Here is a 27,267-nt window from a genome sequence, read left to right as displayed (position 1 = left end):
GGAGCGGATCAAAGATCTTATTTTAATCAGATTGTGTAAAGCACCTTAGAGTAATAAACTGTTTTATATAAGGCTGCATGTATATAAATTTTATTATTATTATCACTGATCGAGGTCATGAAATTTACAATTACCTGTTCCTTCTTTACCTAAAAGCATCAATAGCATTAAGGAAGATGTTATCTAAATTTAAATGTTTTACACATAAACACTATATATCAAGTTTGGCAAGTTTGGTTCCCATTGGAGTCAGAATTTCTACCCTAGGAATCATGATATTTACAAGCTTGATGTTTTGTTTACTGTCACATTTAACAGAAGCTGACCACTAGCAATAGGTCACATAAGAGAATCAATTGACCTAAAAATCTATTAATTAACATGATTGAAATGTTTTAATCTTTATATCCATGATAAGATATTCTTTATATATTTTATATTGAATTCAATTTGGTACTTTGACCTCTTTATTTTCAAAATAATTGGAATTATGTCTATATACACACATGTGAGAGTTGGCCTCCAGCTAGGTGTCCAATGAAGAAATTATGAATAATGGAATGACAAATTAATGATTGTCTAATGCTTACAGGGATGGATCCAGGAATTTTTGATAGAGGGGAATTTTAGCATTAATTTGGGTTATCAAGGGAGGGGGGTCCACCCTCAAAATGTGTTATTTTTACTTTATTTTAGCAACATTTCCTGAACCAGCACCCCCTCTGGATCCACCACTGGGTTATCATTTACTCCTTCATTCTTGATTACAAACCTAAGGACACTAAATTGTAATTTCACATTTTTTTTTTTTTTTAATTTGACAATATTTCATTATCACACAACAGCAAAATTATGAAAGCATATACATGTACGTACAATAATAGCAAATTGATTGTTCTGACATATCATTTGATATACATATATATTCATAAGAAAATTTGAACTATCATGCATATAATTATAGATTATCAGTCATCAAGTTTTTTGTTGTGTTTTTTTTTTTTTTTTTTTTTGTTCAAAGTAATTTCACATTTTGAATCTTGCTTATTAATTGATATGTTGATATGGAATCAAATGACATGCATGCACGCAGAAGTTATGTGAAAAATGTCAGATCTTGTGTAGCAATTTGTAAACCCAATGATTACAAAGTCTATTAGTATTCTATATCAGTAAAAGAAAATCCTATTTTAATTCATAGTTTGCAATAGATATGATAAAAGGAATAAGCATTTGATAATAATTATCAAAATCTATAGTTTAAAATTGAAAAACAATCTCATAAAAAATATAACATATATTTTACACATGCATTTTTGTAAACTTTACAAAAGGAACAGATTTCCCCCCTGAATTTATATAAAAATCAGTATTATGTCCTGTGACATTTTGTTATCATGCTTTAATAAACTTCTAATATTGACTTTGTCCTTGCATGGTCATTTTGTCCATTTTTTTTATATCTGTACCCAGGTTTTGTCTTGTGACTTTTACCCCAACTAATCCCTTTGTGTATAATACACATGGGATGTTCTTTACAGCTCAGCAAGCCCCTGGCTTTGTTTCTCATTGTTCCTTATCTACAATTACTGGGTGAATGACTTTGTGAAGATGTAATTTGCCATCTAATACTTTTATAAGCATTTCATATCATGATCAACATATCATGCTATTTCAGTCAATATTATAAATAATTCATTTGATACATAATATGTAATATTGTAGGCTTATATGGTGATATTTGGAAAATAATGGCAAAGCAATTCTCAGCATGAACATTGAAAATTATGTTGCAATATACATCACCCAATACAAAGGCAAAGGATACATTTTAATTTTTACGTTTAAATTCATATGAAATATTGTGAAATTCATAATCATGTGAATGCACAGCTGCAGAACTGTAGCTCTCTGAGAAAATATTAATTGGTACAGATCTGTCCCAATATTTTCTCAGAGAGCTACAATTTTGCAGCTAGTGAATGTGGTTAACTTATACTATATGTAATCTCTTTCTAATATTTGTTTAATTTGTACCTTTTTCATATTGTACAACAAAGTATAATTTAATGCACATTAATCCTCGGATTATAATAATGTTTTTAAATTATTTTTTTTTTTTAGGCTTAATTTTTTTTTTTATTTATTTGTACAAGTAGAAATTAAGTGCATCATAATATATACTTTTAAAGGTAAGATGTACAATTGATATATAATCACTCATACCAACCATTCATACTCCACTCAAACATTTCAAAACTATGGATTATAAATTTTGATTAGTGCAAAATTTGCTAATTTCTATAAGGTCATCTCAAATCTTTTAAAAATCATATTAGTGACTTTTTGGGGGAAAACACCTGAAACACTTTTAAAGCCAATTTAAATGGTCCAGGTCAAGCATATTTTGCTTTTAGGCCTAATCTTTGTAAGATCATTTGTGCACTTTGACAATTATTTCTAAATATTCGGACTAGTATAATGAAGAAGTATGGATGTTTCAATTTTCATTAACATTTAATACCAAAACCATTTCTCCTTTGCTTGACCAAAAAAGCCCCCCCCCCCTCCACACACACACACAGTGAGGTCTAGATCTGCCACTGTTTAATCTGTGATTTTGGGGCGAAGTTGGATCAATTTCATTTTATGAACAGGTCCAGTGGTACGATGGATTTTTCATTTTCAAGACAAATTAATAGAAATATAAATTGTTAGCCAGTAAAAAGAAGTAATGATTTAAATCAGATACTTGGAACAGTGTTGATGTTAACAGGGACCTATATACTAGTTAGTATATAGGTCCCTGATGTTAACTTATGAAATTCTTATATTGTATACAAGATATTATCCAACTAACAGATAGACTTTTGCAATTATATCTTATGCATTATGAACTGTAGCTAAACAATATCACTATTAAAATCTTATGTCCATTTCCATGTAGTTGGGAATCAATTAAGCTTTCCTGGTTCCGATTTTGATTTAATTTTTATTTTGTGAACATAAATCAATATTTGTCTAATCCCAGGAACCGGTAATTTTGTCTGTAATGATAATAATGAGAGTCTATACGATACCCCCCCCCCCCCCCCCCGTGTTTTTATTAGGAGGTGGTATTGAATACACCCGTAAATATCATTACAGACAAAATGGTAATCTATTTACAAGTGCACGTTATGTACTGTTCTCCACGGGCAAGGGCACAGGCACCGGAAGTATGGATACATGTATTTAGAGATTGGCCTTCTACTGGTATATTATAAAATGAATTTTATTATACCGGTAGAAGGCCAATCTCTAAAGCTTACAAAAAAGCGTGAAACGATTACATGAATCGAAAGAGGGATGAAAAATAGACTACGAATTCATACATTTCAGAGAAATTATTCCCACCAAAAAAATATGAAAAAAGGTGTGTGGGGGGGGGGGGGGGGTGTAGTAATATCCATATTTAAGGTGCCTGTGGGCAAGGGCGCATCCAGGAATTGTTTAAAGGGTGAGCGGATTGCGACCCAAGTTTGTGCCTATTCCGCCCCGGCCCCAAAGATGGGTGAATATCGCAAACTGGTAAAATGACCAGTTTTGTTTAAAACTATGGAAGTAAAGTGGAGTGACTACAACCCTCTCGATCCGCCACTGATGAACAAGAACTACATTACGGGGATTAGGAAGCACAGGGTTCATTTAGAATAATTGTAATCTTTAAGGAAATCTTCGTGGAGCACATTATCGCAAATGGTTGCTGAAATTGAACCTTACCATAATTCCGCCGGCGAGGATTGCAGCTATTTTCACTTTCACATCGCAGGAGGTGCGTTTGATGAGCTATCAACTTATACAGACTATCTACATGTACAGGGGCGGATCCAGGAATTGTGGTTACGGGGCGCCACTTTATGAGGCAGTGGGTCCATGGCGAAGCCCTGGTTGGGGCCCAGGGGGCGAAGCCCCCGGAAACTCCTGGGTTTTACAAATTTTATGGGGCTTGAAATATTTCTCCTATTTAGTCATTTGTACTACATATCATGTATGTATTTTCTATCATTTTAATAAGGTGAAATTAATAAAATGACCCAAATTTTAAGGGTTTTTTGGGGAAAATATTAAGTTTTCCCAATAAAGTAATTAAAAAAAAAAAAAGATTTTGTCATTTATTTCTCCACCTGCGCCCCCTCTAAATCCGCCACTGATGTATATTGCAATAATCTACCAGAATATACTGACACCTTATAGGTGATACTTCATTAGTACAAATGGACACCACCACCACCATCCCTCCAAAGGGAGGGGGTGAGACTAACAACGAAAGGGGAAAAACACATTCATAGGCGTAGCTTGGGTTCGAATATTACCGAAGTACTGTCCCATTGGGTCGTCTCTTACGACAGGCAAGGAGTACTGAGGACCTATTCTACCCGGTGTTGTAAAGCATAAGATTTTCCCCCGCATAGACTTTCCCTCCGGAAAAACGGGCACGGGATAGACATTCCCCCCGAAAAGATGGGCCTGGAATAGAATTTCCCCTTACGAAGAATTAACCCGGGTCCAACCCAACCCCCTAGGAAAAACCGTCCCAGTATAGAAATTCCCCCTAAATGACAGTACACCCCCATTCTTACATTTTAGCTATGTATCTGTTTCCATTTCTATTACTAGAATTCTCTTGCTTATTTAGACCCAGTAATTCTTCTGATTATTTTTGTGTGTGTGTGTATTGTGAACAATCATCATCTTATGATTTTTTTATAAAAAGGAAATTGCTCAAATCGTGTAATGGTATATCAAAATTCATTCAGACATCTTAAGTCTTTATCGTTATTTACAAGTATCTAACATTTGAATTAGTAAAGTTGGGAAGAACTTAAATGATTTTTTAAATTTAAATAAACGAGAAAATTTAATTACTTCTATTTATACAGTTCATCTATTTTACTTTTCAGATATTTTAATTATACATCGTATAGTCGATTTCTTACGAAAAATCCTACTTATATTGACCATCGTTAAAGTCTTTTGGTAAGCATATTGTATTTACAATATGCATTTCAAAGTTTTCAGCGTGTAAATCCAACTTCATCATGTCAACAACAAAAAATATTCGTTTGTTTTATGAATATCGTAATATTAATGAGCGCATATCTATTTCCTTAAACTATTATAACAAATTAAATCCGGAAACAGGGGGGCGGGGGGGGGGTCTATATATACCAGGGCGATTTTTCCGCCAAAGGGGAGACTCTATACTGACTTTGTACATAGGGGGAAATTATATGCTGGGGCGCAATTCCGTGCCCGTTTTTCCGGGGGGGGGGGGGGTCTATGATACAACACCGGATCCCCACGGGATAAAACATACCTGATATACATATTACATGTAAAAGCCCTACATTAACTGGATACTGGATATTGGACTACAGGGGCTTTGCAATTGAGGACTAACCAAATCACGGTTAGGGTGGTTCGGGAGGGGTTGTCCCCCTCCCTTACGGGAAAAAATATTGAAGCAGAGCAATTTCAAGCACATTAAATTCTAATCTTTGAAATGATAGGGGGGGGGGGGGGGCGATCTCCATACCCCTTAATTCCGCAAGTGAGACTGTTAGTTAACTCTATGATAAAATTTAGAAGATATAAAACAGAAAGAATTTTGATACAAGTAAAAAGTTTCATATATTTTCGGAAAATTATCTAGATGTGCAATATTTAGGATTAAGCTCAATAAAAATCCGAAGTATGTAACATTTGATAAGGGTAATTTTCTCATGGGGCGCCTCTATGCCGGCTTGATTAGATCGCGTCGTATACGTACATTTAATGACAGTGAAATTCCAGTGTTTTTATTGAAGAAAATATGTGGTTGTCATAGACAAAAAACTCCGCACTTTTATCGTCTCCAGAGTTAAATGTCGCAATTTTAAAGGTATTTTGTTGATTAGGAATATGCATTGATTGATCACTATTTTACGATCAAGTGTTGCATCTATATATTTTGGAAAATGAACTATACGTGATGGCTGGTCGAGGGGTTGGGGAAAGGGTGGGTGCTTTGATCAGTCCGCTACTAAAGTTTTCCTAGTAATGAAGACAGTATTAAGTCTTCATTGTAAAATCAATTTCCAATATCAACCGTAACTATTTCAACACCAGTAAAGCTTCCACCAAAAATTACAACAAACAACAAATCATCGATACATAAATGTTCGAGATTATGTCTCTAGGTAGTGTCAAAAATAACAACGAAATCTTTCTTTGGAAGCGGAAGACCATAATGATAACAGAGATAACAATGAGGTCTTCAGTTGGAAGCGGAGGACCTGAATTACAGTAAACAAAAAACCCATATATACTAGACTAGATAGGTTAGGGTCAATGGCTTATGATCTCGTGTCTGACGAAGCGTAACGTGTAGAATTTAATAGGGTAGTTTGTTAATCGGGAATACAAAATGACTGACTTGTGGGACCACTATTTTTATTTTTTTTTATTTAAGTAGTGTCAAGAACAACGAAATCTTCCGTTGGAAACGGAAGACCTTAATGATATCTTAATATTCAGGTTTCCATTTGGGAGCAGAAGACCTTAATTAAAAGAGACTTGTTCGGTTAGGGTCAATGTGTTATGTTGTCGTGTCCGACGAAGCGTAACGACTAGGATTTAAAAGGATAGTTTGTTAATTGGGAATACACAATGACTGACCAGTTGGGCCACTATATATTTTTTTATATCCGAACTAAACATCGTGTGATTATTTCCTGTACATATATGAAGTATTCAAATTGTACATTGCATAGAATATCAGGGACTAAGTAGAGTGATTGATCAGTATTTTCCGTTCAAGTGCCATTTCTATCTGGTCAAAACGAGCCTTTTGTCAATTTTGGACCATAAATCCTGCAGGAGGAGGGGTGGCTTCTGCTCCTCCGCCGCTTTTTTTTTTAAATTTCAAAATATTCAAAAATAAACACCGCACGATTATCTATTCTAAATATTTAAATTATTCAAAATGTTAACGTTGTCTATTTCAACTTTCAATATAGTTAGGAAGCTAAGTGAATAACGCTGAATATTACCGCAGATATCCATTGCCTTCATTTACCTAATTAGTATAGATCAACACAATTATATTTATACGTTTACTTAAAAAAAGTGGCTGATCCAGGGGGTTAAATTGCAATATGAATACTTTACTTTTGAAGAAGAAAAAAATAGAAAACCCAAACAGATAGAAACTCCAAATAAACAATGAAACATACTAGTAAAGATCACAGGAATTTATCACGTACAAAATCAGTATATAGGTAGTATTAGTGGGTTAGTGTCTGACGAAGCGTAACGGTCAGGACTCAATGGTGAAGTTCGTTAATTGGAATTACACAATGACTGACCAGTGCTTTTCGTTCAAGGGTAAAAATGGACCACTTGTCAATTCTAGAAATTGAATTGTGCGAGGGAGAGGGGGATGTTCGCTCTCGGTCATCCACCACTAAAGTAATAAACATCATATGGTGAATTCCTTAACATGTATATATGTAAAGTATTCAAAATTTTAACATTATATCTACTTGTATTTTTACTTCCAATAATGTTACAATGATAGATGAGTACCGCTGTTATAGACATCACCAAAATTATCTAGCTAGTGGCGGATCCAGAGGGGTAAGAAGTAGGCATAAAATCGTGATAACAGTACTTTGCTTTTGGAATAATGATAAATAAACCCTGACAAGACAACCCTGATATATATATAAATGTCCGTGATCATAGAAATGTATCACATAAAAAATCGATGACTAAGTGGAATAACAATTAATTGTCAATGATAACAGGTTTTCATTGCGAAGCAGACCTTAATTACAATAAACAAGTACATCCATACATACAAGACTAGTTCGGATATGTTGTCATGTCTGACGAACCGTAACGAGTAGGATTTAAAAGGGTAGTTTGTTAATTGGGAATACACAATGACTGACCAGTGTCCACACTACATTTTTTTTTAAATTTCCGAACTAAACATCGTGTGACTGTTTATACCATACAGATATGAAATATTCAAATTGTACATTGTAGAGTACCAGGGACTAAGTAGAGTTACAATGGGAGTAGTTTTTTTAATTGGAAGTACACAATGACTGACCAATATTTTCCGTTTGAAAGTGCTTCCGCTCCTCCGCCTCTAAAGTTGTTTTTCTATTTTCAAAATATTAAAAAATAATCCTCGTATGATTATGTATCCTAGATATTTAAAGCATTCGAAATGTTAACGTTGTTTATTTCAACTTTCAATATAGTTAGGAAGCTAATATTAAGTGAATAACGCTAAATATTACCGCAGATATCCATTGACTTCATTTACCTAATTAGTAGATCAACACAATACGTCTACCTAATAACTGGCGGTTCCAGGGGGTTAAACTGCAATATCAATACTTTGCTCTTGAAGAAGAAGAAGAAGGGGGAAAAACCAAACAAATAAAAACTCCAAATAAGCAATGAAACATACGAGTAAAGATCATAGGAATTGATCACGTACAAAATCAACTCACGACTAAGTAGTGTCAGTGGCAACATAACGGTCTGTATTCAATGATGAAGTTTGTTTATTAGAAATACACAATGACTGACCAGTGTTTTACGTTCAAGGGTAATGTCTATCTGGTCAAAATGGGCCGCTTGTCAATATTAGAAATTGAATTGTGCGAAGTAGGGGTGGGATGTCGTTCTCGGTTATCCACCACTACAGTTAATAAACATCATAACATCATATGATGAAGGCATGCCTTTATATATATATATTATTCAAAATGTTTACATTATATCTAAATTTATTTTAACTTTCAATAAGAATGATAGGTGAGTACATGTACCGCTGTTATAGGCATCACCAGAATTAATTTAGCTAGTGGCGGATCCAGGGGGGTATTATAAGAAGTAGGTATAAAATCGTTGTAACGGTAAATGTACTTTGCTTTTTGAACATTGATAAATAAATCAGATAATCCTGATATATAAATGTCCGAAATCATAGAAATGTATCACAATACAAAATCGTTGACTAAGTAGTGTCAATGGATTGATTTAAGGTTTCATGTCCAACGAAGCGTAACGATTATGATTTACGAGGGTTAATTAATTGTGAGTACACAATGACTGAACAGTGCTTTACATTCAATAGTCGTGTATATCTGGTCATTAAGTGGCTGGGGAAATAATTAGTACTATGCGTGAGGGATGGGAATGGGACGGGAGATCCGCCCATTCGCCACTGAAGTTATAATTTGAAAAATAAACATCGTATAGTTAAATTCTTTTGCGTATACAAGGTATTCAAAATATTAACGTCATCTATTTTATCATCCAATGAAATTAAAATGATAAGTGAAGACTGTTGTAACCACACAACTTGTGTAACTAATTAGTGGCGGATCTCGGGGTTAATACATTTGTAAGTAGACCTAAAAATTTGCGATAACATTGCTTTGCTTTATGAGTAAAAAAGTCTACAATATTCATAAAACATTGATACACAAATGTCGAAAATCATAGAAGTTTATCACTATAAAATCGCTCGAGATGTTTAGAACACTTAGAGCCGAACTTCCCTAGAGTCGAGACATCTGTTAACCGTTTATTCGGACAAAGTCTTTTCGACGCTTAAGGTAATGGTAGCAATCGGAGAAAGTACGTTGACTTGAGAATGAATACGATTGTAGAAGGGAGGGAAAGATGGACCGAAGCATGCAATTTGTAAAACGATTCTTGTGTTGTTAAATAATCGAGAATCTTATTTGAGATGTCTGATTCGGTTCACTAAACAACTTAGCATCATTTAGCAGAGTTCATCTTTCACCGTAAGCACTTAACACTAATTTTAGTATATGTAAACAAGTTGTAAGCTAGGCCTATTCCGTAATTCAACAACATATCACAGGTATGTAGCAATAATACTGCTACCCTTTATAAAACCACAAGGATGGTGGGTGACGATAATTTTAAGAACTATTTTGAAACGAAGTTTTGAGTGAAGTATCAGCCCTTGTAGCCCCCCCCCCCCCCCCCCCCCCCCCCCCCAATAGCAGCTGATTAGGGAATGGTACGGTATATGGTATATACCCACACTATTTATTATTAATACACTGACAAAATTACCGGTTCCTGTGAACATATTTTAACACCTGATGACATATGAAGGGTTGTGAATGTGAGCAACTGCATGTGAATGCACGGGCAATGGAAGTTGATGTAAATAGATACATGTAGTATGTGCATGTATATATATTTATACATGCACATACTATATATTTACATTAACTTACAGTGCCCGTGTGTGAATGAGTATTTCATAGTGTTCTTGTCTGCTTGTTGCAATAATATAGTCCCGTCCAATTTTATATGGATATTTTTGTGCAAGGGTTATATGTATACAATTAAAATTGCATGGGGAAAAGTTTAGTAATGCAGAGTTCTAATATCCTATATTATCTCTCATGTTTTTTAGACATTTATTCACAAACACATAGGCCTACACATAAGAGTTTATAATTACTATATATATTTAAAAATTAATGTCATGCCTTGGCTTTTAAGTACATTTTAAGAATCATGACAAACAACACTTTTTAAGATACAATTTTCTGTTTTATTGTTATATTCATGGAATAAAAATCCCATCCTGTGTTTTATTTGGGATATCTATTCCCATTCATGCTCAAATAGGATATTTACTGCCATTTCATGTTCATTATGGGACATTTCCTCCTATGGGACAATGTATCCCATATTAAGTTTAAATATGGGAGTTAAAATCCTATGGGAGAAATTATATTTTTTCTCCCATAGGATTTTTGGTGGGAGTGAAAATCCCCCAAGTGGGATTAAAAATCCCTCCAAAATCCCATGGGATTTTTTGATTTCAGGTGAAATATCTTAAAAACTACAATAGTTACAAGTGTAAATGTTGGTGCATGTCTTGTGAACATAAAATCCCATCTTTTTTTGTAAAGGGTTTATTTGTATCCTTAATAAAAGGGTTGGCGAAACTCCGGACTTTTGTTATGTCCAGAGTTAAATGTCACACTGTTAAATGCTTTTCTGTTATATATGATTTGTTTAATACAAAGGCAAAAGCATTAATAGTTATTAATGTTCCCTTACGTTGCGTACGTTCTCGGCTATCAGGGGAATTTTTCCTTCGATGGCATGGATTGGGAACTTGTACAAAAAAACAAAAACCGCATGGCGTTCCCCATATTGGGACAGGAAGCAACAAGTTGAGAGATGTGCGATCATGATAATATGTCTTTAATGCATAACTGTTTCGGTTATCATTAGCAATTTTGATTGATATATATATATATATATATATGTGTGTGTGTAAAAAAAAAAAAAAAAAAAAAAAAAAAAAAAAAAAAAAAAAAAACAAAAAAAAAAAACAACAACGCATGGTTAATATCGTGTTTTCGATATAGATTATTTAAGCTTATTCCTTTAATTCATGCTTATTTTTCCTTTTTCACGAGAAAAATACCTCCAAAAACTGAGAGGTCAAAAGTTTATTGACAGCATTTATTCAGTGTTAGCCAGCAATGTTTCTAGTTCCTTAAAGGCTAAAATTATAAGTTCCTCTTACATAGACATTGGGCTTTTGCTAGACAGCACATCTCATGCTGAATGTACAGAAAGGAGAATATTTTGTAATGATAGGGGGGAGTTAGTCACAAGGGAGCTTGCCAAGCCCAGTTTTAAGATTCAATCCATCAGTAGATGGACAGATGCATTTTTAGTGTATGCCAGCATATATGCTGCAGCACACCCACAGTCATTTCAAGAGCTTCTTAAATATATGCATGATATTAGACTGGGGGCATCGAGAGGTGGAGAATCAAATTTGGGGTGGAAGACCTATGATGAACAATCTAGACTTCGCTGCAGTGTCGACCCCTCCATATCATGGTCTAAAGTAGACTATGAGTTGTGGCTGATGTTTATGGCCTCGCCATCACTTCAACCACCAGGTAACCACATTAATCCTCCTCACTATAAATGCTACAATTTTAACTTTAAGGGGAATTGTGACCGACCAGGTTGTCACTACTTACACAAGTGCATAGGGTGTAGTGGGGCCCATCCCCAGTACTTGTGCCCTCTCGCTATCAATGCTTCGAAGTCATCAAGTCGCCATCGGGGTCCATCACCAGGGCAGACCCAACCTCGGTTTGGGCCCCCTCCTTTTGCAAATTCAGCCCCAAGACCTCAAAAATATTTGGGCCCTAGGAAATTCTCCCATTAACATAACCAAGTCGTCGTATTATCTGGAATACTATCCGGATCGGGAAGATGCAAATTACATAAAGAATGGCTTTTCTAATGGTTTTCGGTTACATTATACAGGCCCTAGAATACATGTATTTTCAAAAAATCTAAAATCTGCAATGGAAAACCAGGATGATTTGTTAGTTAAAATTTATAAAGAAATAAAACTGGGTCGAATATTGGGCCCTTTTACTAGTATGCCTATTGCTAACCCCCACATCTCGCCAGTTGGCATTGTTCCAAAGTCTGATGAGGGGTGGCGTATGATCACTCACTTATCTTATCCCAATTAAGGTGGTATCAATGATTTTATAGATCCTGAATTGTGTACAGTTCAATATGCCTCTTTTGATAGCGTAGTTGATATGATTGTCACTTTGGGAAAGGGGGCTCTTGTAGGGAAAATGGACATCAAAAGTGCTTTTCGTTTGATACCGGTATTCCCATGAGATTTCGATTTGCTAGGTTTTTCAGTTACAGGTTTATTCTATATAGACAAATGTCTTCCGATGGGTTGCTCTATAAGCTGCAGAATCTGGGAAACATTCGCATCTTTCCTACACTGGCTTACCCAGCACCAGTCTGGTTTAACTACATTAAATCATTATCTAGATGATTTTATTTTTGCCGGTAGGCCTGACAGTCAAGAATGTTTGATTCTCATGTCCACATTCAGTAGTTTAGCTGATGAGATAGGTGTACCAATAGCCAATGAAAAAACTGCGGGCCCCACAACAAGGCTTACATTTTTAGGTTTTGAAATAGACACTGTTGAAATGATTATTAGGATTCCACAGGCAAAATTAGACATCTTGAGGGATTTAGTGAATAGTTTTTTGGATAGGAAAAAAGTCACGTTGCAGGAAATGCAATCATTAGTTGGTATGTTAAATGTTTTCTCCAAGGCAATACGGTCCAGTAGAGCTTTCATTCGGAGAATGTATAATGCCTTTAGTGGAGTAGTTAAACCACATCATAATATCAGATTGTCAGTAGGAATCAAAAGTGACCTTAGGATGTGGCTCGTATTCTTGGATCACTTCAATGGGGTAGCATATTTTCCAGATACAGTGTGGGAAGATTCTAATGTGCTGCAATTACATGTATTTACAGATAGTGCAGGGTCATGTCAGCTAGGTTGTGGGGGCTATTTTAGGGGGGACTGGTTTTTTCTACAATGGACACAACATTGGATGGGACTAGACATCATGAGAGACATGACATTCCTTGAGCTTGTACCTGTAGTGTTAGCAATAGAGTTATGGGGAAATCAGTTGCAACACAAGAAGGTTCAGTTTCATGTTGATAATCTCTCTCTGGTCAGTGTGATTAATTGTCAATCATCTAGATCCAAAAGAGTAATGGAGTTAGTCAGACATTTTGTGTTTAGGCTCATGTTGTTTGGTGTTATATTTAAGGCTCAGCACATATCTAGTGTGGATAATAAGATTGCAGATTCTATATCTCGTAAACAGTGGTACCGTTTCAAGAAGCTGGCACCAGAGGCAAGCAGCATGCCAGAGCCTATCTCAGTAGAGTTAGTCAACATGATTTACAGATTCAGGTGAAAAAGTTGCTAGATGCATCTATCTCTAAGAATACCAAGGCATCATATGAAACAGGGCTAAAATCATTCTATAGTTTTCGTAAGGAATTTGGTTATGGTCAATTGTGGCCTCCTTCACTCTATGATATTGTACAGTTTATTGCTTATTTGTCTTGTAAAACTTGTTCATATGCCACTGCCAGAACCTACCTGTCAGCCATTAGTTTTCAATGCAAAATTCAAAATTTGGCAGATGTAACACAAAATTTCTTAGTGGGTAAACTGCTGGAAGGTATGAAGAGGATGAGCAGGTCAACTGATGCTCGGTTGCCCATCACATTACAGCTCCTTACGAAAAATTTTCAAGTGTTGCCATCCATTTGCTTTGACAGTTACGAAGCTAAGTTGTTTAAAGCAGCATATTCGCTAGCCTTTTTTGCTTTCCTTAGAGTTGGCGAGCTGTCATTGTCGGTTGGGAATGATGTCCAATCTATCTTACAAGTGACAGATGTCACTTTTGAAACTAATTATTCCAAAATGTTTGTGCACATTAGAAAATCTAAATCTGACCAACATGGGAGGGGTGTTTCTCTGGCTATAAATAGAGATGGGGGTATATTGTGCCCAGTTGCAAGCGTGATTGATTACTTGAGGATTAGACCTCGTATAGTAGGACCACTTCTCATTCATTTGGGTAAAAATCCACTTACTAGACATCAGTTCTCCTCAGTACTAAACCGAGCTTTGGGGGTTCTGGGAGAAAAAGGGCATTTTAGGGCCCATTCATTTAGGATAGGAGCAGCCACAGCTGCATTCGAGGCTGGCTGTTCACAAGAAGACATAATGCAAGCAGGGCGGTGGAGGTCTAGGGTATACAAAAAATACATTAGATGTCCAATTAGACACATGCTGGGATTTAGCAAATAAATTCCACTCATATATGATGTAGTCTTTACTAATTCTCTCTTAGAATTGTAGAATCTCCTGAAGTTAAAGTGTGGTGTGTAGGTTCATCCATAATCAAAAGTGCTATGAGGGAGTCACTAGACAGACCAGGGGGGACAAGTCTAGGACTGGACAGATTAAACATGAATATCTGGTGGCAGGGATATTCAGGTTTGAAGTTACTTAAGTTAAATAAAAAACTAAATTGGCTTAAACATTTTGAAGAAGCACCAGACATCATGGTAATTCATTGTGGGGGGAATGATATTGGGTCTTTAGATCTTTACACGCTCCTCTCCAAAATCAGGTCACAATTACAGTTGACTAAGACTCATTTTCCACAGTCAACCCTTGTTTGGTCACAAATCCTCCCACGTTTAGAATGGAGACATTCTGTGGATAGTAAAGCCATGGAGAGATGCCGGATTAAGGTGAATAGTATTGCAGCTTCCACTGTGTTAAAGTTAGGTGGTTGTTACATCAAGTACCCAGACTTAATCCATAACATTTCTCAGTTTTTGATGCCTGATGGGGTCCATCTTAATGAGATGGGTAATTCCATCTTCCTAAATACTCTACAAGGGGGGATTGAATTCTTCATTTTAAAACTAGGGCGGGTATATCCCGATGGTTTCAGTTAGAAAGGCGAATTGGTTCGTGGGGGTCGTCCAGTTGCTTGGGTGCTCCCCCATGTGTGGGATGACTCTGAACCATTGTAATTGGTTCACTGTCATGTGGCGTTTGCGCACACCAAAGCAACTGAGGCCTACAACCTGGTATGATCTTGTGAAATTGTGACACTTGAACTGTGAACTCTGAATGTGAAACAAGTACGTATGCTTAATGTGGATTGACTGAGGCATACAACCTGGGTCTGATCTTTTGAATTTGTGACATTTGAACTGTGAACTCTGAATGTGAAACATTACATATGCTTGAGCTGGATTGACATTTATGTGCATATTCATGCAGTTGAGCTTTGTAGATAACATCCAATTTTACTTGGTATGCTTAAATAAATTTCCATAAATAAGTAACCATCCACGGTTTACCCGGGGTGGTCATTTTTTATGCAGTCTATATATATGTGTGAACCTTTGATGATTTGAATGATGTTGTATTTGAATTTGATAATGTTGTGTGGGTTTGCACATGTGTTTTGTGTTGAATGGCATCCCACAAATTTAAAAGCCACGGCCAATGTTCGCCAAAATAAATCTAAACAAGCGTTCTGCTTTATGTTGGTGTTTTTCTCTGTATAAATATATGCACTATATTTATCAAGATCCATACGTGAATCGTTCACAACTGCATGGTATTAATTATTATGGAGATTGGCAGGAGACATTGGAAATGTAAAAATAAATGTATTTATCAAAGACAAAATATGGTATACACATGGGCAAGCAAACTGGTACACACAAAACAAAATAGACATACTTGTAGCTTATTAGATTTATTGGCGGTAATGATCACGGCTGCTCATAACTAGTGCAAGGAGAAAAACCATAATCCGAAGTGAACCCTGGGACCAGATGTACACCCGGGAAAAAATAAGATAATATTTATTTATATTTGAAATATCAATTAAATGAATGAAAAATCCAGGTGAGCTCTACTGGCAAGCTGAATCTCCGCCCACTCGGAAATGGCAGCCGTGACGGAGGAATGGCTCTCCATAATAGGTTCTTGCCTGAAAATACAAAAAACAAAGCCAAAACACAGACAACAAATTAAGACATGTACAATTTCAGTTTACGGGGAGGGCTGGGTGGGTGAATTTCCATGTGCGAAATGCTGGGGAATCTTGCACGGTGGTCATGACGTAATTTATGACCTCACTAATACCCGAAAAGAGAATAGCCAGCAGCGGGGAATTACCCCGGCGATGCAGATTAATGATTAATATTGATATTTAGCTTAGATAAACCGATTTAACTTCGATGAGTTAAATCCCAATAATTTATTGCATCACAAAAAACAGATGGTATTATCAAACAGTGTGACTTAACTTTCCAACACTCGTTTTTTAAATTTGGCTTTTTATTTATTTATTTTGTATTTTGTATTTTTGTTTAGGCTTTTTATTTGTTTGTTTGGGGTTTTTTTTTGGGGGGGGGGGTCGTATATTTTTAGGTTTTTTTTCTTTTTGGAGTTTATCAGTAAACGGAAGTATGAAATCAAATTATATAGATATCACATGTTCACTATGTTTGATTATATAAATAGTGACGTGTACATATAACATTAATAAAAGGAAATTCCTCATTGCATGAACATTTATTAACAAATTTATACTTGGTTACTCATTGTATGAACAATTACTTTTGTTTAATAATGGCATGTACTGCCTCGGTATTTTTGTTACTTCACAGTTCGTTATCATATTCGTCTGATGTTTTGGCAATCTTACCCGGAACAGAGAATGGATGTAAAGAGAAGTAAGAACATTGTATTCTAATATCTGAAAATGAAGGAACTTCTTCGATCTAAAACAGATTTTAATCACAAATCTCTGATTCATTTTGTTGCCATTTTGTAGTGGAATAAGACATTGCTGTACTGGTTTTTATGAATTTAATGATACCTGTCACGGTGAGTGTAGTATATTCTCAGTTTGAAATTGCGGCATGGATTACCGACTCTATCTTTTATCTTTTATCCTCACATTTTCGTTGAGTGTCTACAAAAGCAGTGGCGGATCCAGGATTCGTAAAAAGGGGGAAAGGGACAATAGGCTGGGGGTCCATGATTGTGAGGCTTATTAGGTTACTTTTAGGGGTCCCAATTATAAGTTTCTATCTGTATATTAGACATAATGAAATCAATGAATAACAAGATTTGATTTGCTTATCTTTCTGTACTTATACTTTTGCTGTTGTTCTGTTATATTTTTCTTTTTCTTTTCTTTTTTGGTCACCAAAAAAAAAAAACAACGGGGGGGGGGGGGGAATGTTAATGTCTGAATCCGTCACTGCACAGTATACCGCTGAAGTATATTTTCAAACATTTTTTAAAGAATAGAACTCAAAACAGACAAAGGTTTTCGTTTAGAATGTGTCGGCTCATTTGGAATTAACTGTACAAGTCCCTGCCCTGAGGGATGGTATGGTCCTAGATGTAAGGAGCAATGTTCATGTCCCGATAGCAAGTGTGATGACGTACACGGTTGTCCTGGAGGCAAGTACTTTTAGGAATTTACATTTCCCATGTTTTCTGCTTTTGGTATCTCTACGAATAGGAATGACAATCATTTCCTCGTGAATCACAGGCAATGGTATCGTTGGGATTTAAATTCACCATTAAAGGGACATGGACACGATTTGAGCTGAAAATTTCCAAATTTTATTTTTCCATTTTTAATGTTTAGAATTAAGGTATTTTTAATGGTCAGCAAAAATTTGAATGTCAGTTGTCGATGTATATGGGAAATACAGAGCTCACAATTCCTTGCTATGTAAACAAGGATCGTGCCATGTTTTTTGTTTACATAGGTTAAATATACTAGTAAAAGTTTGCTAAAAGCAGATTTTTCAATTTTGAAGTTAATTCTGAACATGATTAAATAGTTTCTAGTGTTTAGCACATATCATGTTGTTTTAAACATGCTATTTTCTATTAAGCAATCTATATGTAAACAAAAACATGGCACGAGCCTTGTTAAAATGACAAAGAATTGTGAGTGCTGTGTTACACCCTAAATCGTCGCCCCATCCCAAATCGTCGCCCCGGCGACGATTTAGGACAATATTGCACTATCATTAGGGGCGACGATTTGGGATTTACTATAGTACACCCCAAATCGTCGCCCGTCCTAAATCGTCGCCCTCCCTAAATCGTCGCCCGCCAATTTTTAGGATAGATTACACAGAATATATTTTATATGCGGGAAGGGTGGTTTCACTTGGTCTGTTTGTCTGTTTGTCCACACTCATATCTCTGGTGTTTGTCGACCTATTAAAGCTATTGGGCTGAAATTTTGTATGTAGATTACAAGTGACCCTCTGACATGCCTCCCCTAAAATGAGAATTAAAGCGCCGCAAGCTGTGTACAATTTTCAGCAACTCTGCAATATCTCTGGTGTTTGTGAACCGATATGTTGGTTACATGTGTTCCTGGCATGTGCTTCCCGTAACATGAAATATCTTGATCGCGAACTCAAAGCACCAAGAGCTGTCATAGCGAACTATTTTTGACTGTCACTCTGGTGTTTGTGAACCGATTGAGCTGACATTTTGCATGTAGGTTACATGGGACTAAACATATAGATTTCATTTCAGAGAGAGAGAGAGAGAGAGAGAGAGAGAGAGAGAGAAACGAGTCAAACAAACAAAATTTTGAAAACTAAAGAGGAAGGATGGATGTTTCTCGAGATTTTCACGAGTGTCCAAACGGCGGGAGAGTGTCCAAATGGTGGCTAACAGGCGCAATCTAATATAATCTGAGGTCACTAACATATCTGCTGTGCACAAGACCTAACAATCCCATGGTCGGCAGAATGGCCCTACAACAAAAAGCAAAATGATTCATTGTCGGACATCTCTCTCTCTCTCTCTCTCTCTCTCTCTCTCTCGAGGAGTGGACGAAAAAATTATAAAGACAACAATGACACCACCACCAACATCAATAACAAATACAACTCTTTCAATAGTAACAACACCACTACCAACCAAAACAACAATAACAAATACAACTCTTTCAATAGTAACAACACCACTACCAACCAAAACAACAATAACAAATTAAAAATTATACAACAGAACACGTAAAAGACGAAGTAGATGATTGAAATATATTGCTTATAGGGTCCAGAGAACCTTTTGCGATCATAGATGGGCCACAGAAGAAGAAAGAGGTGGAGAGGAGAAGGAGTTAACATAAAGGGCCAGTTTGTATGTAAATTATGTTTCCAAATAGTTGCAGCAAGGGGGACGACAATTTGGGATGTGAGGTTACGCCCAAATCGTCGCCGGCGACGATTTCGGACAGGCGACAATTTGGGGTGTTACATAAGAAACCCCAAATCGTCGCCCGTCCCAAATCGTCGCCGGCGACGATTTGGGGTGTAACATGTGCTGTATTTAACTTGTAACTCAACAACTGATATTCAAATTTTGGTTGATCATTAGATATACATGAATGCGCTGAAACTGTAAACAATGAGTAAATATAGCATCTATTTAAACGGTAGGGAATTCCAACAGAAGTGAAAGTAGAACGTAAATAAGATTAAAAATACACGAGGGTATGAACCGTAACGCTTTATGAAGGTTGCTGGCGTGAAGCGTCGCTCTTCGTGCTATCATGTATTTTCAAAAATGAAATTTATTTCTAAAATGTATATTTATTTTTTTGCATTTCTATGGAAAGATTTCCGTGTGTATGAACAAAAAGAACTAGAGGATTCGGTGTTCAAATCCAGTCCCCTAGAGGCCCCGATTAGCAGCTCATCTCCTGACAGAAGTACCACATCAATATATACAGGCACTTCAGATGATGCACCGGTGTTGTCAGATAGGAGCACTGCTACAGGAGTTTGGGAGATGTTCGTGAAGGCGATAGAGTCTTTGAATGGACGACAATGGCTCGTCATCTCCATCATATTTGTCGCCGTTGTCCTCTTGACTGTGTTGTGTATCGTGATCGTCAAGTGCATAAAGAAAAGGTAATACTAGGCTAGACCAATTAGAAGGATTTTAAGTACATGGAGTTACATTTCCGCTAAATGTGTTGAATATAGCTAAGATATTTGCTCTATATTTATACTTATTGTAATTGACATTCAACTTTATTTTTTAAGGAAAAGAGACTCGACCCCACGTGAGCATTGTTCATACATGGATCATTTGTATCATGAGCAAGCAAACAGTGACGGATATTCTGGTCTGAGCGTATACCATACGCTTAACGAAAATAGAATCGCTGACATTGATTCCAAGCCCACGGAGAATGTGTATATGGAAATATGAAGGGAAGCTGTTTACATTTTTATCCTGCCTTGTACAGCGTTCTTTCCCACGACATTCTAAAATTTTAATTTACTCTAAAATGCACAAATCAAACTATTGATTTTAAGAGCCTTTACAATTCATCCAAGTCTATACGACACCAGCGCGTTATAGTAATAGTATAGTACAACAAGATGTGTTTGTAAAACACAAATGTCCCCAATAATGGCCAATTCCAAAGATGGCCAAGGTCACATGGACAAATATCTTGGTACCAGTAGAAAAATCTTGTCACAAGAAATGCTCATGTGCAATATGAAAGCTCTAATATTTACCATTTAGAAGTTATGACCAAAGACACATTTTTTAAAAGTAGGCCAAACTCCAAGGTCAAGGTCACAGGGTAAAAAAATGTTGGTACCCACAGAAAGATTTTGTCACAAGGAATACTCGTGTAAAATATCAAAGCTCTAGTACTTACTGTTTAAAAGTTATCAGCAAGGTTAACGTTTTCAAAATGTAGGTCAAACTCCAAGGTCAAGGGTAAAAAATGTTGGTATCCCCAGAAAAGGTCTTTTCACAAGGAATACTCAAGTGAAATATCAAAGCTCTAGCTCTCACCGTTCAAAAGTAATTAGAAAGGTTAAAGTTTCAGACAGAATGACAGACAGGACAAAAACAATATGTCCCCCGATCTTCGATCAATGGGGGCATAAAAATGTAGCGGAATCAGGAGATGTAGTGTAATGATTTGAAAATATCATTGTGAATTTCCGGGTTTTCTACTTTGTTTTCACGATATTTACGTTTCCAATATTTTTGCCTTTGATATCTATACAATTTTTTATCATTGCCATTTCCTCATGAATGCGATGCAGTTGAGGACAACGCGCGTATGAATCTTGATAAATATAGTTCGCCTATTTTAAGATATTAATGACTGCGATTTCCATCGGACATGAAAGTAGAATGTGTATACAGATAAATTTCATTTCTGAAAATACAGAAGGGTATGATCTGCAATGTGCTTATATATATATATATATATATATATATATATATATATATATGATTTCACAGAGAGGACAAACATAAAACATATTGACGTATATAAATGGTTTATGGGGGTTGCCTCTACGTATTTTTAGATTTAACTAGTTCTTTTCTTTAATTAATTAGCTTGCAGATATTACTCATGCGCAGGACCCAGACGTTGTTTGGGGCAATTTCCATGCACATGTGTATTTCATCATTCTTTTGATTTGTAACCTTGACTACAGTAATTCTCTTACCATCGTCGGATCAAATGTAATTGTCTCCGGGTGGACGCCATGAGGCAGATGACGCCCCATCTTGTCTTTTTGCGGTACATGTGTAATAGTGTGGGTTGTATAGGTATATAAAGTAAACAACACAACACCAATGGTAGGGTTCACTAAGAGTTTGTATTCTTTTCTAATTAACTCTATGTGTGACACAGAGCCAAATTTCTAGTCAGGTCCAGAATATTCTATATGCTGGTAATAAATAGTCAAATTGTACTAGGAAAATCTTCTGGAAAACACTTCTATATTCTTAGAAGATAATTCAAAAATGTGTACAATGGGTCTGGCTCAATACCCCTCTCTGAGACAATGTTTCCTACATATTTGACCTGTCGTCTAAAGAATTCACATTTCTTCGGAGATAATTTCAAATTGACATCTCTTAGTCGCTGGAAATTTTTTCTACTCTTTCAAGATGTTCCTCAAAGGTTTTGGAGAATATTATTATATCGTCCAAATAGATGTAACAAATGTCAAGATGGAGTCCTTCAAAGCATTGTTCCATGAGTCGCTGGTACGTTGCTGGAGCATTTACTAAACCAAACGGCATTCGATTGTACTCGAAGAATCCAAGTGGGCCTACGGTAAATGCTGTCCGATCCTTATGATCCTCGTGTACCTCTATCTGATGGTAGCCACTTTTCATATCTAATATGGTGAAATACTTGTTCCCACTAAGTGCATCTAAGATATCCTCTACTCTAGGTAATGCATAGGAATCTTTCTTTGTGCGTTGGTTGAGTCGGCGATAGTCGACACACATTATCAACTCGTTATTCTTCTTCCTGCATAAGACAACATTACTTGACCATGACGACTTTGATTTTCGGATAATTCCTCCATCTAATGACTGCTTCAAGTGTTGCTTAATTTCAGAAAACATAGATGGTGGAATGCGACGTGGACGTTGTTTAAATGGCGTATCACCCTGTAGTTCAATTTGGTGTCTGACCATTTGTGTACAGCCAATATCTGTGTCGGATTTTGAGAAGACATCTGTGTATGTCAATAGTAGTTTCTCACTCAATTGAATCTGGTTGGTCGTCAAAGTCTCTCTTTCCAGCTTGATTAGCTCCAGTAAATGGTATGTGGCTTGTGCTGCATTGCAAATGTTGAGATCTTCTATGACTACAGGCTGTATCTCACAAAGAGTAGATCTTGGTTGGATTTGAACTGTCCTAGTTGTTACATTGTCAATGCACACTTTGACTAAGTTTCGTGCTGGATAACTATAGTTGATGATTGTGGGCTGTATATCGAGATCAGATGGAATGTTGGAATCAGTAGTTGCTTGAAGAAGGGCTGGTGTTGTTTGGTGTGGAATAGCTCTATGAATGTAGCCTGATATAGTTACGCTAGAGTTAGGTGGTATGACAACTGGTCGAACTTCTGCGGATTTAACTATCCCTAGTCTGTTCTGTTGTTTCCTAAGTTCTTTAGCCTGTAACGTCATACTTCGGAACGCTAAATACCATGGAGTGTGTAATTTGGCTGTCTGTAGATATCTGTCTCCATAGTTGGTATGTATATCAGTGAGGAGATGATGAAGTATGTTGGTTCCAAGAAGAACAGGTACTTTCTGATTGTAGTTACTGTCCGGGACAACGAGGATAGGATACTCTGCTAAGTTAGAATGAGGTAGTCCTGTAGATGTTATACTGGCCTCTATATATCCACAATATGGTAATGTTCCTCCATCTGCACACTCTATGTGTAGGATTTCAGTCATGGGATGTAGTGGTAAATCTGAGAGACATTTTTCATTGTATGATTTACTCACGGTGGACACAGTAGAACCTGTATCAATTAGGGCTGTTACTTCCATGTTATTGATAAAAATTTGTACTTCTGACGCGCTCCCAACTAAAACAGTTTCTGTTTTCTTTGTGTTCTCAAATGTAGGGCGTCTGTTCCTGAAATGACCTAACGTCTGCCCCTCGGCGCAGGTCTGCTGAAGTTTAAATTACGCTGGCTGTGATCCATCATGACGCGACAATTTCTTGCAATGTGTCCAGGTTGGTGGCACTTAAAGCATATAGGTTTGCCTTCCTCAGTCTCATATGGTTCAGGATGAGGATTCTGAGAATATTTGCTGGATGATGTTTGTTTTGGTTCCCAATTCCTTCTATCTGAATCATTTTCATGTCTCTGTTTGTCCCTTGTCTCCATGTATTGAGAATAATTGGAATTTGTTTTCCTCTTTCTTTTGGGATTTTCAAGTTCCTGTACTTTGGTTGTTAATTGTTGAACCATGGCCTTGAGCTCTTTGATATCATCCTGGTTGATGTTACTGCCATCTTTAAATGTGTTTTCCTGATGGTATCGTGTTCTTTCTCCACCAGTCTAATTTCTTTCCGAAGTTCATCGAAATCCAAAATCTGGTCGAACTTGTATATAGTAATATCTTTGATCCATTGATGAAGTCCATTCCAGTACTTTGATCTCAACTTTTCATTTGATTCTTCTTTCCGAGCTACTCCTTTGATGACTGCCTTCCTATATATTTCCTCTAATCTGCAACTCCAACTCATAGTTGTCTCATTTGGTTCTTGCTTTGCACTATAAAATCGTTCCATGATAGTTTCTCCTCTCTCGACTGTTCCGAAAATACTTTCCATCTTATCCAAAATCTGACAAATAGTGGCATCAGGTCCAATTCTCATCAAAACACTCCCAGCCTCTCCTTTGAGAGATCGCCTTACTGCTTGTGCAATGACTCCTTCTGCATACTTCTCCTTAATCAGACAATCCACTTCATACCTCCATAAGTCATATGTAGTCTCATGTTTCCCATCTCCCGAAAAGCATGAAATCTTTGGAATGTAGTTTCCTTGTCTGGTAGTAAGCGTATGTTCAGTTTCTGGTTCCTTTTTAATTTCAGTTTCATTCATATTTGAGACAAAATCAGACATCCATTTCTTGAAGTCAGCAGTTGAATCGGCTTTTGGTTTAATATTCATTTCCTTGAATGCATTCGCAATCTGCGTAAGCTCCTCCTGAGATAGCTCTGCCATGTTGGTTTTGAAGTTTCGCTAAAGCTCACTCGGATAGTATGAATTTTTTTAATATATTAAATTTATGATTAATCCCTAAGACGTAATAATGATAATTATTTCTTGAATAACTTATTTTTCAAAAAAATTAAATGAATTATCTAAGAGCTTAATTAAATTGCGACTAATTAGTGGATAATATTTCTTATGACTAAGATTCAAATAACTTTAATTGTGTTTGATAAACTCTAAACCAAAAAAATATATTAACTCTAAATATGGATCTTTAAAAAAATAAATTGAAGTCAACTAGCAACACAAGTGATGATGAAATCTAAAGTTAACCTAGAATGATTTAACTTTACAATGCAAAATATATATAAGTTGATATTAAGATTTCAAAAGCTGAATAAATTCAGTGAACCTGATGGAATTGAATATTTATGAAAGAAGAATAACTCTGAAAAGTATCAATGAATGATGATGTGCAGTCAGGCGTGACAAAAAAATTTGAGCAGGAGTTGTACACTAGATGAATAATACTCAAAAAAAGGAGAAAAAATTGGTAGCACCCTGTAGAATGATATATATACCTCAACTAATGAGGATATAGCAAACAAATAAACTTAACTAATAGTAATTAATGATAAACCAATTATGCAATACTAATTACATTCTAAAGCAATAAGTTTGTAATGCACTGCAGAATTACCCAAGTATGAACTAATCAAGTTAACCTTAAATAAATGACTTAATTACTGACCTTGATCAGAATTCTTGATGAATTCAGGTATACACTGTACTACATGTACTTCACTAAGTAAATCTAAGGTATACAAAAATGAGCTAAACAAATTGCTAAATACACACAAAAAATAATTCAACCTTACCGTGCTGGCAACTTTAGAAACACAGAATATGAAACACACACAGTTCAGCTTCACTAAAAGTCAATGATTTCACTTTTCACTGTCACTAATCAATGTTCTCCTGGTCCTCAGACTCTGTTTCTGGGGGTGGTCTTCCAGCACTGATCCTGGTCCCTTGCGGTCCTGGTCCACTAGGTCTCCTAGTCCATCCGATGGTCCCTTACCAATCAGTCAGTCAGTCCCAACGTGGGCGCCAAATGTAATAGTGTGGGTTGTATAGGTATATAAAGTAAACAACACAACACCAATGGTAGGGTTCACTAAGAGTTTGTATTCTTTTCTAATTAACTCTATGTGTGACACAGAGCCAAATTTCTAGTCAGGTCCAGAATATTCTCTATGCTGGTAATAAATAGTCAAATTGTACTAGGAAAATCTTCTGGAAAACACTTCTATATTCTTAGAAGACAATTCAAAAATGTGTACAATAGCAAAGAGAGAGTTCTTAGACAACCAATGAAATTGGAGAGTTCTATATTCTATAAATATTTACATGGTGCTATTACTGACCATTATGATCTCATAATCTATAAATAACTTTAGAGATATTTGCATATACTATTAAGTTGTACATAAATAAATTAAAAGTAAATACAACTTTTGTCATGTACTAATCTTCATAATCTAAATAATGAAATAATATATTTACTTTAGAAAAATATCACCCTGTCACACATGTACATATGTTTTAAATTATGGTTAGTTTTCTTATGATGTAATATTACATATAGATTTGTTAGTACATGTACATATTTTTACATTTATTAGTACGTGTTTGTATTATGTTTTTCCTATCATGACTCAGGGACACTTTCTTGTCATCCGTATTGTATTTGTAACCCGGATGCATAATGTAAAATCGTATGTTGTTTTTTTTCTAGTAAAACATATTTTACTGATCCGATGCTTTTGTTGGCATAATATTGTCCCTAGTCTATTTATTCCAACTGTATCTTTGTTTGATGTCATTTATTGAATTTGTATTTGAATAAATAACCATTGTTATTCCTTGTATATTGTCATTTATTGAATTTCTATTTGAATAACTTACCATTTTTATTTCTTTAAGCTGGTTGTTACTGTTATGATTTCATAGGGCTGACAAACAAACATAAATACGTTTATAGATTTAGTGGAGTTTTAGTGCTAGGTGTATTTATTTATTTTTTATTCTCTGTTAAAATATCAACCATATCATACAAAAGTTTTCGTTTGTCCTGAAGAAGGGACAGGTCGTCCCGAAAATTTGACAATCTGGTTGTTCG

At 35.9% G+C, this 27,267-nt stretch overlaps 2 protein-coding genes across 2 annotated transcripts in view; both read left to right on the top strand.

The window, feature by feature from the left end:
* The first annotated feature begins 11,845 nt into the window (after window positions 1-11,845).
* Window positions 11,846-15,447, top strand: LOC125672257 (uncharacterized). Its single transcript, XM_056144544.1, has 3 exons — window positions 11,846-12,017; window positions 13,791-14,229; window positions 14,832-15,447. The coding sequence occupies exons 1-3, from the start codon at window positions 11,846-11,848 to the stop codon at window positions 15,445-15,447; spliced, it is 1,227 nt and encodes a 408-aa protein (XP_056000519.1).
* Window positions 15,448-16,252: 805 nt separating this feature from the next.
* Window positions 16,253-27,267, top strand: part of LOC125679901 (uncharacterized) — a 29,746-nt gene continuing 18,731 nt past the window's right edge. The window contains exons 1-3 of the mRNA XM_048919366.2: window positions 16,253-17,247; window positions 17,349-17,401; window positions 17,861-17,986. Coding sequence (XP_048775323.1) covers window positions 17,120-17,247; window positions 17,349-17,401; window positions 17,861-17,986 — 307 coding nt within the window. The 5' untranslated portion in view covers window positions 16,253-17,119. The remainder of the gene's footprint in view (window positions 17,248-17,348; window positions 17,402-17,860; window positions 17,987-27,267) is intronic.

The sequence above is a fragment of the Ostrea edulis genome, chromosome 1 (genome assembly GCF_947568905.1).
Source record: "Ostrea edulis chromosome 1, xbOstEdul1.1, whole genome shotgun sequence".
NCBI classification, from domain to species: Eukaryota; Metazoa; Mollusca; class Bivalvia; order Ostreida; family Ostreidae; genus Ostrea; species Ostrea edulis.
The sequence above is the reverse complement of the archived record's forward strand: the minus strand, read 5'-3'. Positions and strand labels throughout refer to the sequence as shown.

Coding starts and splice junctions, on each gene's coding strand:
- LOC125672257 (XM_056144544.1), top strand. CDS start 11,846: ATGCATGATATTAGACTGGGGGCATCGAGAGGTGGAGAATCAAATTTG. Junction 12,018..13,790: donor GCCATCACTTCAACCACCAG/GTAACCACATTA, acceptor TCTCGTAAACAG/TGGTACCGTTTCAAGAAGCT. Junction 14,230..14,831: donor CTTACGAAAAATTTTCAAGT/GTTGCCATCCAT, acceptor ATTCTCTCTTAG/AATTGTAGAATCTCCTGAAG.